The 19,202-nt window shown below is 38.5% G+C and overlaps 1 protein-coding gene across 5 annotated transcripts in view; it reads left to right on the top strand.

Moving 5' to 3' along the window:
• The window catches only part of LOC127636796 (stAR-related lipid transfer protein 13-like), a 49,056-nt gene extending 31,654 nt beyond the window's left edge, over positions 1 to 17,402 (top strand). For all 5 annotated transcript variants that reach the window (XM_052117533.1, XM_052117532.1, XM_052117536.1 and 2 more), the window contains exons 5-14: positions 2,828 to 4,158; positions 5,321 to 5,491; positions 6,719 to 6,878; positions 7,174 to 7,372; positions 7,458 to 7,671; positions 9,081 to 9,195; positions 9,338 to 9,580; positions 11,153 to 11,370; positions 12,129 to 12,305; positions 13,998 to 17,402. In XM_052117533.1, coding sequence (XP_051973493.1) covers positions 2,828 to 4,158; positions 5,321 to 5,491; positions 6,719 to 6,878; positions 7,174 to 7,372; positions 7,458 to 7,671; positions 9,081 to 9,195; positions 9,338 to 9,580; positions 11,153 to 11,370; positions 12,129 to 12,305; positions 13,998 to 14,115 — 2,946 coding nt within the window. In that variant the 3' untranslated portion in view covers positions 14,116 to 17,402. The remainder of the gene's footprint in view (positions 1 to 2,827; positions 4,159 to 5,320; positions 5,492 to 6,718; positions 6,879 to 7,173; positions 7,373 to 7,457; positions 7,672 to 9,080; positions 9,196 to 9,337; positions 9,581 to 11,152; positions 11,371 to 12,128; positions 12,306 to 13,997) is intronic.
• The last annotated feature ends 1,800 nt before the right edge of the window (positions 17,403 to 19,202 follow it).

Genomic DNA, 19,202 nt, shown 5'->3' with positions numbered 1-19,202 from the left:
CAAACTGCATATAATAATAATAAAAAATAAAAATAAACAATCTCATTGCAGATTTGTTTTCCATAACTTTGCAGTAATGAGAATTTTGGGGGAAATGTGGATCTTTGTTATGTACTGTAAATATGTTTATAAATGTTGCAGTGCAAACAATCGTTATAGCCTGTTTAATTTTCTAAATGCAGAATATCATTTCTGATTTTTTTAAAATATATTTTTTAAGACCTGGATATTTATTCATGAAATTCACCCATTCCTGTCTCTGTTAAGTTAATAACTCATAAGATTTTATGGTGCATTTAATATTTTTAAAGTATGCCTGTGATATCTAAATCAGTCTTTACAATAAATTTGTCTGTCTGGGTTTAAAATGGATGATTTGACTATAAACTGCTTAAAATAAAGCAGATTAAATAAAAAAAGAGCAGTCGTGAGCAGTCAAGAGAACTGATATTCTCTTTAAGCATAAAGTGTCAGTCCAGAGTTAATCTTCAGTCCAGAGTCTTTTGACTGTTTTACTCTGGGTCATATTTCAACATAATTATGTTTCTTAGCTGTGCAGGTAATTTTTGACACTTCTAGTTCTACTGATGTCTCAGGCATGTGAAAGGGGTCTGTAAGTGTTGCTGTCTTTAACACAGCCAGACTGTTATTTGATCCCTGTTATTTTCTAGTCCTCTTGTTTGGCTGATATTTGAGAATTCCCCTAGACCAGCTAATATGACTTAAGGGATGTTGTTGAATAGTTTCCTGACATTTTTCAAATACCATTTCTCTTTTTTGACATCATCATTGTTATTGAACTTAAATGCACGAGGTCTGTGATATTGTAGATAGGAAATGGGTTGTGAAAGGTCATACAATGTTAAGAGCTCTTTACAGCGCTTTCCCGTGTTCTGAGCTCATGTATCTTGGTTTTACTTTGTAAAAAATGTATTGTTAACATCTGCACAGAGATGCCCCAATATGTCGTGTTCCCATTTTTGTTTTGAGATTGTGTCAAGAAACCAGAGATATTCATTGCACTCTACTAGAAGGATAATTTTCCAATGTTGTAACTAGGTCAATAAATTAAAAGAATTAACTGCAATTAATTAATTAAAATAATTAACTGTGTTTTGCATTTAACCTGATTAATTGATATCCATTCAAAATGTGCATTAACTTTAAATGCTTTCAGTTAGTCTTAAATTTGCACACTAAATTAAATGTTTAAAAAAAGCTGCATTGGTTTTGTCCTCCAGACAAAAATCTTAAATCCAGTTGTTTATAGAAGTTTGCAAATCTGATCGTTTTCAAAAGTTAAAGCACACCTCAACAAAATGCACAGTTTGAAGTATCATTCATGTCAGTAGCACAAATGGTGCATGATGAGTTACGCACCAAAATTGTATACTTGGTTTGTTCTTGGTGGTTTATACTTGGTGTTTTGTTCAAATTTCTAACCCTAAGTACGAAAAATAGCAATAGTGATGCTTGCCTTAGGCCCAAAGGATACTTCGGTCAGACGTGAAAACAGAGCGCCCACGTACAGGATGCATGACGCAAATTTTGTCATCTTTCAGACACTGAAAGTGTGCAGACCGATTTTATTAACTGCGCATTTTTGAAAGTGCAGAATGTGCTTAGAATTATTTGCACTAACAAATGGGCCCACAAGGTGGCAAAACTCATTTTTGAGCTGTTGCTGTCACGAAGAAGTGCTAGAAGAAGAATTGCCAGTAAACAATAGAAGACATGAAATGACAACAATAGATATGCACATCAAGAAAGCTTTTGTGAGGAGGTGCATTTGTATAACTCGAGTCCGAAAAATATAAAGACATCTTTATGTGTATAAACTCCTGAGGAGAAATAGTCAAGTAGTACTATTGACTATTTCGTAGAAATAGTCACGTAGTAGTCATAATGCACATGCGGCAATGAAGTATACTTTGACAGGCTCGGGTAGATGCTAAGCTTTCGCATCAAAACCGAAGTATACTTTGGGCTTTAGACAACACCAGCAATTTATCTCAAAAGTTGATGCATTTACTTTGGCAGCACTGATAATAATACAATGGGGTGAATTCACTAATCATCCACTTTTGCGCTTGGTATTTCTGTACAAAAAGCCTGCGTCTAATTCAATAACCACCCCGTATCTCAATCAGACGCAATCAGCACAAAATAGTGCTACGTCTTAAGTATTTCAATTAAGTAATTGTCATTCGTTTCCATGCAAACACACCTCCTTTCTATTTAAATTAGGCTTATTATAGATTGCACTTTGTTCACAAAACTCTTATTTGCTTGGCGCAAAAAAACATTGCACTGTTACCGCCTGAGGAAAGCAGGTGCTAAACTGAATTTAATTTAAAAGTGATGTTTTGTGAAGATCCTATGGATCATGCCAGTAGAAATTGATGAAACAGTGATCAAATGGTGAAGAAGAGCTTAATAGCCTGGCATATATTCAAAAGTGCAGTGTTGTCAAGCACTATTTCTGCATGTTAAAGAGATGATTCTGGTATCTGAATCACAATAGTGGAGTGATGCTGTACAGTCCTGGCACAATGTACCATATCCCAGTGGTCTGCATCCTCCACCGTATAGAGCACAGAACTGACCCGCATGATTGGAATTGCACCATGGCACAGATTTTATAGCTGCATTTACGCCATTGCTTGATCTGCATAATTTCTCTTGCGAGTAACTGAACAAGCACAGAGAGTGTGTGCTAAGAGACAGTGCTTTTAAAGAGCGAAATAATTGTTAGTGAATTCCCCCCAAAATATTGGCAATATGCACACCAATATGAGCCTAGTTTTGTGCTCTGTTGTATTTACAGACTGAGGACTCTGATGAGGAGGACCTGTTGGCCATTAGTAATAGATGGACATTTGAGCGTAACAGTCACCGCTGGTCACGTCTCGAAGACATCAATTACCTCCTTGTTAGAACAGAGGAGCGGAGCCCCTCAGAGTTGGGGGAGGGTCTACGGACCACCGTGAGCAGCGAGAGCATTCTGACCGACTTGAGCGAGCCGGAGATCAGCTCCCTGCACAGCGAAGACTCCTTAGCTGCCATGCCAGACTCTGCCTCGCTCACCACACTGCACTTACCTAGAGACCTGCCTCATTACGGTTCACTTCCTGCCAAGAACAGGCGGCGTGGTCGTACACGCGCCAAAGACTTCCTACGGAGAATGGAGACATTGGGTCGCACATGGGGACCATCGATGGGGCGGTCAGAGCGCCGGTCTTTGGATATTAGCGGTCCAGTTCTGCAACGTGAGCCTGAAGCACTGAAAACTCTACGATGTGTTCAGATCTTCAATGGCGAGCCATTAAACACTGAAAACTTGCCACCTGCGAACAACTGCCCTGATTCGTTTGCTAGCAGTGTGGATAGCAGCCAATCAGAGACAAGCGGTAGTGCGGGAAGTACACCAAACATGAAGGGGCACGTCTCGAAGTTTCAAGCTCCAGGCAAACGTGCAGGTGTTTACCTGGAGGACATCGATGTTATTGCTGGTGCCCCCCAGAGGAGGAGACCAGTAGAGCAGAGCCGCAAAAAAGAGTTTCGCTCCTATGAGGAGCTATTGGTGCACATCCCAAAAGATCACAAACCTGGTACCTTTCCCAAAGCACTGTCTATTGAGAGTTTGGCACCAGCCAGTAAGGACCATGGAAATTGGAATGCTTTGGATTTGCAGCAGCGGCCGTTAAGAAGCAGGAAAGTTGGTGGAAGGGAAATTCGGCCCGTGATGCGTTGCTGCCCACGAGCAAGTCGGATAAGCGTGTACGATAACGTACCTGGTTCACAATTGTACGCAAGCACAGGGGATTTGTTGGACCTTGAAAAGGAGGATATTTTCCCACACTTAGATGACATTCTACAGCACGTAAATGGACTGCAGAAAATTGTGGACCACTGGTCCAAAAACGTCTTGCCGGAGAGTGAAGGGGAGAGGGATGGCAGCGGGGTCCCGGACCAGAAGATTATTGATGGACAGTCTTCCAGTCAAATAACACTTGATTTTGAAGGTACCTCAGTAATAGAAGGTCTGACTACATCAAACGAAGGCAACAGAGATGGGGTCTCATTAAATGACATGGACACGTCCAGCACTAGAGAGAGGAGGGACTCAGGGGTCGGGGCTTCTCTCACACGACCACGGTGAGGCTTTAGTATGGATTTGTTGAGAGGCACTCATTTAAATATTGAGAAACATTAAAGTTACTGTGATGTTTTAGCATGTTTTTTGAGGGGCAATCACACTAGATTTTAAGCATTCAAAATAATTTCAGTTGCCTGCAACTCCTTGTCTTTTTTTTTTATCCCCTTTTTTATCTTGTCTTTTATGCCCAATTCCCACTACTTAGTAGGTCCTCATGGTTACTCACCTCAATCCGGGTGCCTCCACTTCTGAGACAGTCAATCCTTGCACCTTATCACGTAGCTCGTTGTGCATGACACAGCGGAGATGCCCAGCATGTTGAGGCTCATGCTACTCCTGCATTCCACGCACAACTTACCAAGTGCCCCATTGAGAGTGAGAATCACTAATCGTTACCCTATGTGACACTACCCTCCTTAGCAACCGGGCCAATTTGGTTCCTTAGGAGACTTGGCTGGAGTCACTCAGCACACCCTGGATTCGAACTCGTGACTCCAGGGGTGATAGTGTGTGTCAATACTCGCTGAGCTACCCAGGCCCCCACTGCAAGGAATTTTAAGTTTAATAGTGTAGTTATATGCTTGATTTAGGACCCATCCATACTTATACATTTTCATTTGAAAACTCAGTTTCCTAACTCCATCCTTTTCCAATGTATGCGTAATGGAGAGCATTTTTTAAACACTCATTGGAGGAACACGGCATTCTAGTGTGAGAAGTGTAAACGTAGCAAAATCAATGCCTTTTCAAACTAAAGTAAATGAGTGTGTATGTGGCCTTATTTTAAGTAGTGCTTAATTCAAGTTTGTGTTCTTTTAAACTTGTATTATATAGAACAGTATGTCAATATGTGCTCCATAGATCCTCCATTGGTCAAATGTCTTTCGCTATTTAAATTTGCTGGTTAGAATTCACCAAACCTGAAAATTTGTATGTAGCAGAAGAGAATTCTACACATGTCAATGAAACACTAAATGTAATACATTTATTTTTGCATCTATTTTAGTGTTATATTTAATTTGGTATCTAACATTACTAAGCTTTTTTATCTTTATAAAAGTATTATTGGCTATTTTTTATTATTATTTAGATTTCAGATAGGATTAAATGATCTTCATAATTGGATTTTCATACATATTCATGTTGTTGTTTTATTTTTAGCCTTAAATGGCCCAGCTTCAGGATGTCGAACCTCCTCGGCCAATCTGGAATCTCGTTACAGATATCTAGCCAATCAGTAGGCCAGCTTAGCTTGCTGCAGAAGTTCTCTCTACTCCGTCTCACTGCTATCATGGAGAAATTCTCCATGTCCAACAAGCACGGATGGACTTGGTGAGTTCTAAAAGTTCTTGATGAAATCCACAAAGAAATTAGGTAGTAGGCATTAGGAAAATCATCAATCTTTCTTACAAACATGGTAAAATGAATAAGAACAAAGACCTCAAATGTTCTCAAGTTTAATATATAAGGAAGGTGAGAGTGGTTTTAGTTAGAATTTATGGGTGAAGCTTCAGGGGTCTATTAAAAACAAGATCTGCTTAAACAAACAGCATCACAGCATCACAGTGTACGTACATAAGTCGAGGGTCTCCTGAAGTGACAAAATTAGTCACTCATGGAAAGTCCCAGAGTGTGGGATGTGATGGTCTGTAAATTATCAGCTCTAGGGAAACCTTTGCTCTTATCGAATGGCACGCAGTTTAAAGTGTCTCCTCTAACAAACAAGTCTTGTGTTAAATCTGTGAAGCTTGTGGAGCACAACATTCAAATCCTGCCATCTAAATACAAGCTCTGCGCTCTGGTGTTGTGTGCACAATTTCATGTGACCACCAGGCTTTTTAACTACTTTAAAGGAAAAGCTCACCCAAACATTTACATTTGCTTATCATTTACTCACCCTCAAGCCATCCCAGATATGTGAAATTCTTTCTTCTGCATTCTTTAGAAGAACATCTCAGGTAGGTCCATACAATGCAAGTGGATTGTGACCAAAACTTTGAAGCTTCAAAAAGCACAAAAAGGCAGCACAAGACTCCAGTGGTTTAATCCATGTCTTCTGAAGTTATTCAATCAATTTTGGATGTGAACAGATCAGCAGTCTCCTTGGCTTTTATGAGTTCAAGCTCAATTACACTTCCTAGAACCATCTAGCAATCTGCACATGCATCAAGCACTAGGAGTGTAACCGAGCTTGAAATCATGATCACCAAGGAGACTGCAAATGCATTATTTACAGTGAAAAAGAAGTTTGGTCTGTTCTCACCCAAAACTGATTCAATTGCTTTAGAAGACATGGATTAAATCACTGGAGTAATATGGATTACTTTTACGCTGCCTTTATGTGCTTTTTGGAGCTTCAAAGTTTTGGTCATTATTCACTTGCATTGTATGAACCAACAGAGCTGAGATATTTTTTTTTAAATCTTTGTGTTATGCTGAAGAAAGAAAGTTAATAACATCTAGGATGGCATGAGGGTGAGTAAATGATGAGAGAATTTTCATTGTTGGGTGAACTAAATAATGCTTCCTTTGTCAACCTCTGTGTGTCCACTTTTGAAGGTCAGTGCCAAAATTTATGAAGAGGATGAAGGGACCAGACTACAAGGATAAGACAGTTTTTGGTGTTCCTCTGATTGTTCATGTCCAGCGGTATGGACACCCTCTGCCTCTAAGCCTACAGCTTGCTCTGCGCTTTTTAAGGAGCCAGTGTTTGGACCAGGTACACAATTTCATTCAGATTTGCAAGACTGATTTTATTGTTCAGATTCTGTCACAGCAGAAGTTATTGAAAACCTAGTCAATTAAACCTTGATGGCTTCAAAATAACAGTGATTCCAGTCACTGGTCCATTTCTAAAAACAGAAGTGCCAAAAAGCATACAATCCCTAAAAAAGATTTTCCTCCCTGCACTAGATCGTTTTTGAAATATAAGCTAAAATAACTATTAGACTTAATTTGTTTCTTCAGAAAATGTAACAATCTAAGATTTTTAGATTTGTTTTGTTATGTTTCAGGTCGGGCTTTTCCGTAAATCCGGGGTGAAGTCTCGTATTCAGGCTCTGAGACAAATGTGTGAAACCTCTCCAGAAAATGTGAATTATGAGGATCAGTCTGCGTATAATGTGGCAGACATGGTCAAACAGTTCTTCAGAGATTTACCCGAGCCTCTCCTTACAAGTAAAATGGGAGAAACCTTCCTCCATATATACCAGTGTAAGAGCATTTCCTGTCTCTTATAAGTCCATATACTATATTATGATGGAGCATTCAAAACCTTTACAACTTTCTGTCTCTCCAGATGTCCCCAAAGAGCAGCGTTTGCAGGCCGTGCAGGCAGCTATCATGCTGATGGCTGATGAAAACCGTGAGGTCTTGCAGACACTGTTGTACTTCCTTAATGATGTCACTTCCTCTGTTGAGGAGAACCAGATGACCCCCATGAATCTGGCGGTGTGTCTCGCGCCTTCTCTCTTCCACCTCAACATCATGAAGAACGATAACCTGTCGCCAAGGTAACAGGCATATCAACTGCTCTATTTAAATCTAGCAAAAGTTGCAAAAAGATTCGCCTAGTCAGTACTTAACAAATGTTTGTGATGAGTTCAAATAGATTTAACACAAGCTTTGGTATGTATATACGTACATACTGTATGTGTGAGTGTATGTGGGTTTATAGGAGCTGTAAGAATATATGTGTGCTTTGTCATTAGAATTTCAGGGCCCTGAGGTGCTGTAAGAAGGCGTGAATTGTTTTATTAACTTGGCATACAAACAAATCCCCAATCATTGTGTTCATTAGGGAGTATTACACGACACAGAGCAGACACACTGCCCTGAGGGCCATAGACAGGAGGGGGTGTGGATGTCGTTTGAAAGGAGACCTCAAATTAAACTGTGCCCAGACGAGGGGGGAGGTTCAATGGGGGTGTCACAAAAGTAGACTTAAAGGGTTAGTTCACCCAAAAGTGAAAATCCTCTCATTATTTACTTACCTTTAAACCATCCCAGACGTGGATGACTTTCCTTCTTCAGCAGAACTGAAGGCACATTTCAGCTTACACAATGCAAGTACAAAGGTGCCATTAGACTGCTGGCTATTTGACAGTCCAAAAGTCATATTTAGGGAGCATATAAGTAATCCAAATTTATTCAGTCGATTAATTAATGTCTTCTTAAGCAAACCGATAGGTTGGTGTAAGAAACAAATCAGTGATTAAAACGTTTTTAACTTCAACTTCCTGCAAGTGTTGTATTGCTGTTTGCAATGACAACTCACTCCTCTGTTGTATACAATGTGTGTGCTTCCAACTTCTTGCATGAATGTGCCATTGAACTAGTGCACTGATGTGTTGACTGCTGGCAGGAAGTGATTTTTTAAAGTTAATAAAGTTTTAATTATCAATTTATATTTATATTATATTATATTATTTTATATATATTTCATTGATCGACTGGAGTCGTGTGGATTACTTTTATGCTGCCTAAATATGACTTTTGGACCGTCAAATAGCCAGGAGTCTAATGGTACCTGTTTACTTGCATTGTATGGACAAAAAGAGCTGAAATGTGCTTATAAAAATCTTCACTTCGGTTCTGCTTAAGACGGAAAGTCATCCACATCTGGGATGGCTTAAAAGTATGTAAATTAGAAGATCATTTTTATTTTTGGGTGAACTAACCCTAAGTATACAAAGTGTATAAAGTGTTACAGTTTTGCCATTTGTCATGTATGTATCATGAAAGATGTTTTTTATTGGTCTGATGGGAGATGAGTTTCATTTATATGCTAATTTGAACTTGGTTCTTATTATCTGTCATAACTTATAGTTGATTTACATTAAATGTATACATTTTGTAAATCTCATGGAGATTCAGACACATAAATGTAGATAATTGTGGATATGATGCCTATTGCATTCAGGTCTATTCAGAGGAAGTATGCCACAGGTCAGCCTGACCAAAAGGACCTGAATGAGAACCTCGCAGCCACTCAAGGGCTTGCCCACATGATTGCTGAATGCAACCACCTATTTGAGGTACGATGCAGAGATCTGTCATGAGACGGTGCACACTTCAATTAAACTGCTATGTGAAATTAATACTTTTTTTTTTTTTTTTGAGTATAAGATTATATACAGAGCAATTAACAAAAACAAAACATAATATGTTGTTTTGCAGATTCCTCAAGAGATAGTCTCTCAGTCCAGGAATTCATACATGGAAGCTGAGCTGCTAGCACCCTCTATGGATGAGCTGTGTAAAAAACAACTGCAACAAGATGAAGAATCAGAAGAGGAGGAAAGCTCATATTGCTTTTATCTGGAGAGCCTGATACAGAGTTTGCTTCAAGAGACCAAGGATAAGGCCAAGGGTTGGGTGACCAGATCAAATATTGACAATTCTGAGCTATCGTTCAAAAAGGTGAGAAGATATATTAGATACATGACAAAACATTATGAATATTTACTTCAAGAGATAACATTGTAAGATTTACTTAATTTTTATTTTGCACGTTTTTTCATGGTTTTTCTAAGTGAATTTGAATATAAATGTACTTATCTTCATGACATAATATTGATCGAGTGAGTAAATTTAACTTACAGTTTACAGTAACTTTTACTTACAAATCGTATGTACATGCTACCTAAATAAACTTAGTAAAATGTATTTGAACATTTGAAATGAAAATTTCACGTTTTTAACTTTCCTTATAAACACGTTTTATTATGTAGTACATAACATATGGAAGCCATCCACAGGGAAGCGTATTGCATGCTATGTAGTCTACTTGACAACTTCACCTTGCATTACTGGCAATAGAAACAAGATACAGAGCTGCACACGCAGACCACAACACTTGAAAACACGGTGACTGTAACAATCAACAGATAATATGTTTGATCATGAAGGATTCATTTTGAGTAGAAAATGAGCTTCAGACTTCACAAAACAAGAAGTTGCAATCTTTATCAAAATTAGCAATAAAAACTGTGTAAATAAACTTGCAAACAGTGAAACCATGCAAGCTTATTCATTATTCAAGCCTGGTAAATGCTGGGAACACCAGCTTTGACAAGTTAAGTAAATTTACTTATTTTATTTACCAGTGAAATTTACTCAAATTAGCTAATAAATATGACAAGGTTTTCTACTTAAGATATATACATGATGAAGCACTGTAAAGATTACAAACAATCATAAATAATATTTACTTATAAGCTAGAGCAAATCTTTTTACATGCTTGAGTTGAGTACAAATGTAGAATTTACTTAATATTTTCAAGTTTACACTGAAACTAACTTATTCAATGTAGAAAGTACTTAATATTTTTGTGATATTTACTTTACCACAATCTTTTTTTGCAGTGTATTATATATGTTTTAATGTATTCTGGATATATAGAGTACTGTGCAAAAGTTTGTATAGTGAGGATGTTTTAAACAAAATAATGCCATAAATAATTTTTCAAACTTAATATAAAGTACAGTAAACTAAATTAATGTTTGGTGTGACCACACTTTGTCTTTTAAACAGCACTTAATCTCCTAGGTACACTTGCACATAGTTTTCAAGGCTGTTGGCAGATAGGTTGTTCTAATCGTTTTGGAGAACTTGCAGAACAAAGTTCTACTGTATGTTTTTGGGCTGTCACTGTTGCTTCTGTCTCTTCTGTTGGGGCCATTCTATTTATTTGAGGACTACTTGTTCTACTTCTATTTTATTCTATTTGCAAAAGGAATGTTTGGAAATCTAAAATGTATATTTCCTATTTACACACTACAACAGAAGATATAAAATAATCAGCTTAAGACAAACGTTTTTGTGAAACATCTATCGTGCCTAAGACTTTTGTACAGTATCCAAGTCCATAAACTGTTTAATGGCAAAGTGAATTGTTCATGAATAAATGAGTCAATCAGTTTTATGGACAAATCATTCATCTACTAAAAATGCTACATCAAAGCCTGAATGCAGCTTGTTGTCGGTCACAGGTGGGAGATGGGACCCCGTTGAGACGCTGGCGTGTATCTGCAGAGGTTGAGGCTCCACCATCTGTGGTACTGAACCGCATTCTGCGAGAGCGCCACCTATGGGACAGTAACCTGCTTCAGTGGAAGGTTTTAGAAACGCTTGACAAACAGACAGAGGTGTACAAGTATGTACTCAACACCATGGCCCCTCATCCCAGCAGAGACTTTGTGGTGCTCAGGTGAGTTTATTAGTGCTTGAATTGAATGAGCCATGATCAAAGCCATTGTGAAAAACAAACAGGGGATTGCACATCAGTTGTACCAACTTTAGGTGGCAACTATAAACAGGTTAGAATTAGGCATCAGAATTCTAAATTCTAAATAGAAAAAAATTTTCATTGTTGAACATGTTCTTTCATCATCAGCTGTAGCTGGCGTTTTATGAAAGCAATAAGTCACTTGAGGCCTTGTATTTCTTGATATTTTCCATGGTAAATGGGGTATTTAGGCACTCTATAATGAGCTGAATGAGCTTTTTTTACCCAAAAGCTTTTTTGCATCATTCAGGTCTTGATTCTCCGAACAGTGAGGTCGTAAAAAGGTCTATCATACAATTGGTGAACAGTTGGGCATTCAGGGAATATTACTAAAAGTGTGTTCAGACATTCTGAGTGCACTTCAATGTGTTAATTCAAGATTAAATCCATTAAACTAAACAAATTAGCCCTCCCAAGTCATGCTAAGCAAATCACTTTAAGATTACAGTTAAAAGATAATCACACCTTTCACAAATAAAAAGTGGTGTGACGCAAACAGTTATGTGATCAAAGGCATTTCTTGGCTTGAATGATACATGTTATTTGATAATGAATCAAATTTGTGCTTGGCAGAACGACACCTGCATCTCCTTTATGTGATGTGTGACCCAATACCCATCTGTCCTTGCTTGTGTCTGTGTTATACAGGATTTTATACGTGTTATTTTAATAATGTTTAGGACATGGAGGACCGATATGCCCAAAGGTGGGTGCGTGCTGGTTTCAGTATCGATTGACCACGAGGACAGCCCACAGTTGGGTAGAGTAAGAGGAGTGGTGCTTGAATCACAGTATCTACTAGAACCGTGTGGTTCCGGAAAATCCAGACTCACCCACATATGCAGAGTTGATTTGAAGTAAGTGCATTGAACTCTTAAAGGGATCGAAAATTCTGTCGTTATTTACTAACCATCATTTTTCTCCAAACATGTATGAATTTGTTTCTCTGTGGAACACAAATAGAGATATTTTGCAGTGTCCTAACAGCTCTTTTCCATACATTAAATGTGGTTGGTGATTTATTCTGTCAATCTCCAAAAAGAGCAACAAAGTACCATTAAAGTAGTCAATACGACTTGTGCATATTGTTGAAATTTTGTCATATTGTTGACGCTGATAATGTATCGCTTTTGCAAAACCCTGAATTCCAACAAATGCTAAAGGCTGAAATCAATGTCTATATGGAGACCAACTGGTCCTCATTATTCTCTGAGGGTGTGGCTTTGGAGGCACTTAAGGTGTTTCTTAGGGGTTTGATCATACAGTATGCCTCATTAACCAAACATTCATTGAAATACAGATATAATTATTATTTATTACTATTATATATTACTATTTTGTCACAGAAGGTGGAGTTTTCGATATTCAGGGCAAGACAGTCATACATTGAGTCGGGGTACAAAACAGGGAAGCTTCTGGCTAGATATATATAACAGAGACAAGTCTTTTTCTACCATTCCTTCAATGAAATCTGCTGGTGGTGAAATATTTACCACGGCCATTGATATTACTAATGCTTTTAAAAAATTCTATCTTGATTTCTATAGTTCCACATCTTCATCTACTGATATTAGAAACTTTGTGGAACCATTAGAACTTCCTAAACTGACGACTGAGCAAAAAAGAATGGGGGTTAAAAGTTGATTCGGTGCATATATGTTTTGCTTTTCTGTTTCATTTGTTAAATCTCTGAATCTCTTATGCTCCACAATATTAATCAGCCGGTAGACTGTGGCTATCCACTTTGCTACAGCAATTGTGAAGCTGTGTTTATGATTCGAGTCAGGGCGTCAGCGCCAGCATCGAGTGTCACTTTGAACTCCACATGAAAAGCGCTTGCAGACTAAAGTGTCTCATTCTGCATTTTGGTGATAGTTAAGACTTGACGTGCTTCTTGTGGTAATTAAAATGTACCTTACTTAGGCTGAAAAATACTTGATTACTGTCACAAGTTACATCTAGGCTTGTTTTGTATAACAAATAAAGTTAAGAGCTCCTTTCCCCATCACTTTTGATGTGTGTTTGTGGTGTGCGCACATAGCAAAGGTTCCACCCTTCCAACCAGTATTTATTCTGTAATAACGGTAAATGCCTTAATCGAAAGTAAGAAAAATTAATGCGTTAAACTTTTTGAATTATTCGCACATGCTAACACATTAACTTTGGCAGCTCTGATGTTTTTATAAGCAAGAGCAGTGAGTGGGATTTACTTATTCTAATCGTTAGTTGCTGACAATTTAATTCCACTCAAGAAAAAGTATCATATGGGTTTCGAACAACATGAGTGTGAATAATTGTTTCTATTTATTTTTGGTGAACTATCCCTTTAACATACTGTGACAGACATGGTTGAAATTATCATTAAATTGTTTAATGTTGTATGTGAGCATAAATATTCCTGAGGATCATTAGAAAACTGTTTTGTTGTCAAGTGTTTCCAAAGTGTATGCTAATGAACGGATCATGCAATAGGAAGAATTACTGTACCTATCTGTATCTATTATTTTTTTAATGCTGTTTTAACTGTAAATGTCCCTGCTGTGTTTCAGAGGCAAGTCTCCAGAGTGGTACAACAAAGCTTTCGGCCATCTATGTGCTACTGAAGCAGCCAATATTCGCAATTCCTTCCAGGCTTTGGATCCTGAGGGCCCAGAGACCAAAATATAAATGATATAGTTAATCAACAGGACTGAAGGTGGACCACTGGAAATAAAGTGGAAAGGATGGATTCAAGAGAGCAGAAGAAAGTGAATGGTTTTCTTTAGCCCCTAAACAACTATAAACTGTCATTTTGGAGTGTTTTATAATGCCCTAGGGCATTTGATGTACATTTATTACCCGTATATGTATGCAGCCATTCACAACTGCCACTTTTGAAATGTTGGCATTTATTGTCCTGTATTGTATGTGTTGGGGAATGTGTAGTGAGAAATGATGGATGGAGAAAGTGACAGAGACAGACTCCACTGTAGCCATGAAGCCATGCCTGTAAAAAATCAGTCATAACTCAGCTTCCTGTCGTCCAGACTTTACTACAGCTCTGCTTTGAGTCTGACCAGCTAACCACAGCAGACATTTTTAACTAGCACCTTTAGAGTGTTGCTTACGGCAAACACAGAGCAGATGTGAATGACAAGCAACCTTACGCTAATCAAATCACAGCAGGTCTGTTTAGTTTTACTAAGTGCTACATGTTGCATTCATAACAAAGCTAAATTACTGCATCCTTACGAAATTTGGTACATTATTCTCTACTCTCTAAACATTTTACATTTATTTAAAAGTGTATTTAGGTGTTTAATCCTGAGTCATTTGAATGAAGCTAGATTTGCATTAGTATTTAATTACATTTTTACAGTTCTACCCATGTGACGAATTGATAAGTAGTAATTACTGATGATAATATACCTGAGTAACCCACATTATTTCAAGGTTCTGTTTTAAGAAATGTTTTGTTTATCGTGTTACTTGATTTCATTGTCCCATATTGTCTTTTCATGGTAAATGCATCAGTATTGGGCTCTTTTGACAATGGAAACTTAATAAGTTAAGACTAAGAAATCAAGCAAAATTTTAAATAATAGCAAATAACATAGACGCTGCAATGTTTGTTGCAAGTATACAATATTTAAAGCATTATTATTATTATTATTATTGCTGTAATTGTTATATGTTGCTGTGTCACTCTCTACAATGTCTAGGACATTAATTCATTTCACTGCTTCTAAGAAGCATGTTCACAAAAATGTACATTTGTGTTTGTTTGTGTGTGTGTGTGTGTGTGTGTGTGTGTGTGTGTGTGTGTGTGTGTGTGTGTGTGTGTGTGTGTGTGCGTGTACTGTACATGTGTAGATACAATTCAAGGTGTATAATTTGTACATAAATGAGGCATATTGACAGGTTTATCTGCTTTTATGCTGTTTTTCCCCCTCATCGTATCAATATATATTGTTTGAAATGTCATGTAAAATGTAGTGCAAGCTGCTTTTATCCCATGCTTGTTTAGTGCTGGGATGGGAACAGAGTAAATGGGTTTGACTTGAGCTCAATGGCATGCGAAGGGTGATATGTCATGACTCCAAATGTAGATTTAGAGCAGTGAACAGGGTGATTGGAGTCCCAAACATTTGGGGAAAATAAAACCTCAGTGGAATTTACAGTTCCCTTACGACTCAGTACAATTGACATTGTGTCACAAAGCTGATGCATATGGGCAGTGTCCTTCTACATGACATAGTTGAAACCACTACAATAACGGCATTTCTTAAATTGCTATGGTGTTTGAGCCCCACCCTTTTAGGTGCGAAGCTATCTGCTATAAAAGCGGGCGCGCAAACACCATTCCTCCGATTTTTTTTTTTTTACGACAATGATTCATCTCTTGTCTCTACTACTTCACCATCACCATACACGAGTCAGCGGCCAGGATCTTCATGGTAATGGGAAGAATCTTCACTCACCTGCAGTGTTCTGGCGAATATTTACTCCACCTGGACGCTTTGCTGGTGAACGGGCCACTTCAGCTTCCTGATTCCCTGCAGTGTTTCAGCAGGAGTTTTGTATCCTTATAAGCTATTGTGTGTGTGTGTGTGTGTGTGTGTGTGTGTGTGTGTGTGTGTGTGTATATGTATATATATATATATATATATATATATATATATATACTTTTAAATGAATCTCAAGATGCTTCGCTTGTGAATCACCCTCGTTCTGAGGGTGAACCACCCGCCTCTCCTGAGGGATCACACAAGGAGGCATGGCAGGGGCGCCAGGTTGAGCAGGATGAATTTGAGGTGGACCTTGTGCCTTCACACACCCCGTGAGCCCCTCAATCTCCATGTAATGTGTCTATGCCAATACACTATGTGCGTGACGAGCTTCGGCCCTCTGTAAGAGTGTGCTGCCTCATCACATTCGGCGGTTATAACACTGGGTATGATGATGTTATGTCTCTCGCTGCATCTGGCGAGTGGTCGGTGGATGACGCTGCCGCCCATTCCCCCAGCGAGGGTGACGAGCATGCACGTGCCACTGAAAAGGAGATGCTTTGCATCCTTTCAAGGGCGGTTGAAGAGCTCGGTCTTGAGGAATCTCCAGAGAAACCTGAATAATCTCACCTTGATGAATGGTTTGTGCAGTCCGGATGCCGTCAAGTCGTTCCACAGATCTGCCCCACTCTTCCCAGAAGTTCATAACGAACTGACAAAATCCTGGCACGTGCCCTATTCAGCTCACTCACACAGCGATTCCACTCTTCTCAATAAAGTGGAGCACAGGGAAGACAAATGTTATGCCCAACTCCTGACACACAATGCTGTTCCCCTCTTCCCCACTGCTGTTTGATGGGAAAGGAATATTGTTGTTCAAAATGTTGTTCAATATGTTGTTTTCTGTTGTCTCACATTAATAAAGTTTGCAAAATAAACTTTTTTTGTTTGCAATAAAGTTTGCACATTATGCACAACCACTTTCCAATGGTTGCAAAAATAGTACAGCTCTCGCAGGAGACGCTCACACTTTCCTAATTCACAGCCCACCCAATGGTGAGCGCCGCATTATATCATGTATGCAAGGCCGTAAATATGTCTTGAACATTGGGGGGGACCAAACCATTTTGGGGGTGGGTGGGTCACAGGTGTTGAGGTCACAAATAGAATGGTCCTCTTTGGTACTTTAATACAGTAAAGGTGTGAATGCAATAATTTTCTGAATAAAATCTTGAAATGTGATAAAGGCCCAAAATTTAATAATTTTTGGTTTTAAAAGATACATAGTACAAGACAAACATTGTGTCTGCATTGCTAGCAATTTGCCTGTTTCAGTCATCTTTTCTTTCTTTTTTGTGCTGTCAAAAATTATTAATTAATTTGAATTTCTTTTCATCATTGAAATATCTGTAAAATAACAAGACTGTGTCAGCTGGTTATCAAAAAGAAAATACACAAAATTATTTACTGCAATCATGTTGTCCCTCATTGTTTTATCCTCCCAGTAGAATCTTAACACAATATTTTCTTCAAGAATCCTAACGCTACTCTTTTCCACAAAAAAAAAAAGTTCATATTGACCACTGCTCTCAAGGTCCAAAGAGAAAATAAATCATTATAAAAATACCATAAAAGTATTCCATACAATACACAGCTGTTGTATGGCCCCAGAAAGTTTGGAATATAGTGCACTTGTCATTAGGGCTGCAACTAACTAATATTTTGATAATCTATTATCTAACGATAATTAGAACGACTATTCAGCGATTATTGCAATGATTATTAATTAGCTCTTAACTGATTATTCAGCTTTGATTAACTTAATTGAGTCTGATTCGCTGAAAACGGCTCCGTTAATGTTTTCACATTCACAATTATTAATGACATACAAATCACATACCGTACATGACATATTTTAAATTCAAAACGGTGAATTTCACCAAATGGTGATTCAGTAGTTTGCTGTTAATGTAATATTGTAATAAGGATAGTGTAAACATGTATGGCTCGCTGTTTGGGGCAAAGGGTTCGAGGCTGGAGACTACTCTTACTCTGGCAGCAGAACAGCAACAAAGATTTAAATTACTGGGGGGAACATCTGGCAATATCTGAATATTGGGGAGGACTTGTCCCCATCAAAGAATAGTGTGGTTACAGCCCTACATGTATGAACATATATGCAAAAAGAGTACAGCGCTCGCACGAGACGCTCAAACGCTTTCAATAAAGGGCTTTCCCACTTCAAAGCACACAAATTTTGCACAACCGCTTCACAATGGTGAGAGGCATATTATATCTTGTGACTAACTTAGAAATATTGCAAAAATATTACAATGCTCTTGCACATGCACGAGACGCTCACACTTTTTCAATATAGAGCATTCCTCTTCAGAGCCCACACATTATCTGCAACTGCTTCCCAATGGTGAGCGGCATATTATATCATGTTCTGAACATACCAAATTGCCCTCTCTCCTATTATATGTGGATTTGTGGTGAGCTCTATTTACAATTAAATTTTCATGCCCATCGCAGTGACTCGCTACTGTCTGGCTGCTCTAGCACCATGGACAGCGCCAGCCTTCTACCAACAGGGTGGTATGCTGAGTCAAAATTTCCTTCAGAAGGAAAGTGCTGACCACAAATGCATCCAACACAGTTTGGGGTGCGGTGTGTAATGGATGGCCGACTTTCGACACCTGGACAGGTGCGAAAGGGCCGTGACATGTCAACTGCCTAGAGCTACTGGCTGTCTTTCAAGCTTTGAGAACTTTTCATGCTGATAATTTGAATCAACACATTCTGATTCGTTTGGACAACACAACAGTAATGGCGTATATATGTTGCCATGATGCGCTGGCCCATGTATGGCCGGCGAAATGCAAGTATTTGTTTCCCCCAATGCGCCTCCTTCATTCTGTCATCAGCAAAGTCCAAGTGGACATGGAAACAGTTCTGTTAATTGTGCCGAAATGGCCCAATCAGTCCTGGTTTCTGGAGATGGCAGAAATACTGGACGGGCCTTCATGAGAAGTTACAACTGAAGAAAGATCTTCTCTCTCAAACACAAGACACAGTTTGGCATCTCCAGCAAGAGCTGTTAAGCTTATTATCTTACCTTATTAGCAGCTGTTTTTATGGACCACAATACTTTGGTGCGTCTGCCATATTGAATAGGTCAAGAGCCATCTGTCAACACATGAATGTAAACTGATAAATAAGTCTGCAAAATTCTGCCTTTTCCAGCCACCTTTCAGATTTTCTGAT

This window comes from Xyrauchen texanus, chromosome 44 (assembly GCF_025860055.1).
Source record: "Xyrauchen texanus isolate HMW12.3.18 chromosome 44, RBS_HiC_50CHRs, whole genome shotgun sequence".
Classification (NCBI taxonomy): Eukaryota; Metazoa; Chordata; class Actinopteri; order Cypriniformes; family Catostomidae; genus Xyrauchen; species Xyrauchen texanus.
This window is presented reverse-complemented; position numbering and strand designations above follow the sequence as displayed.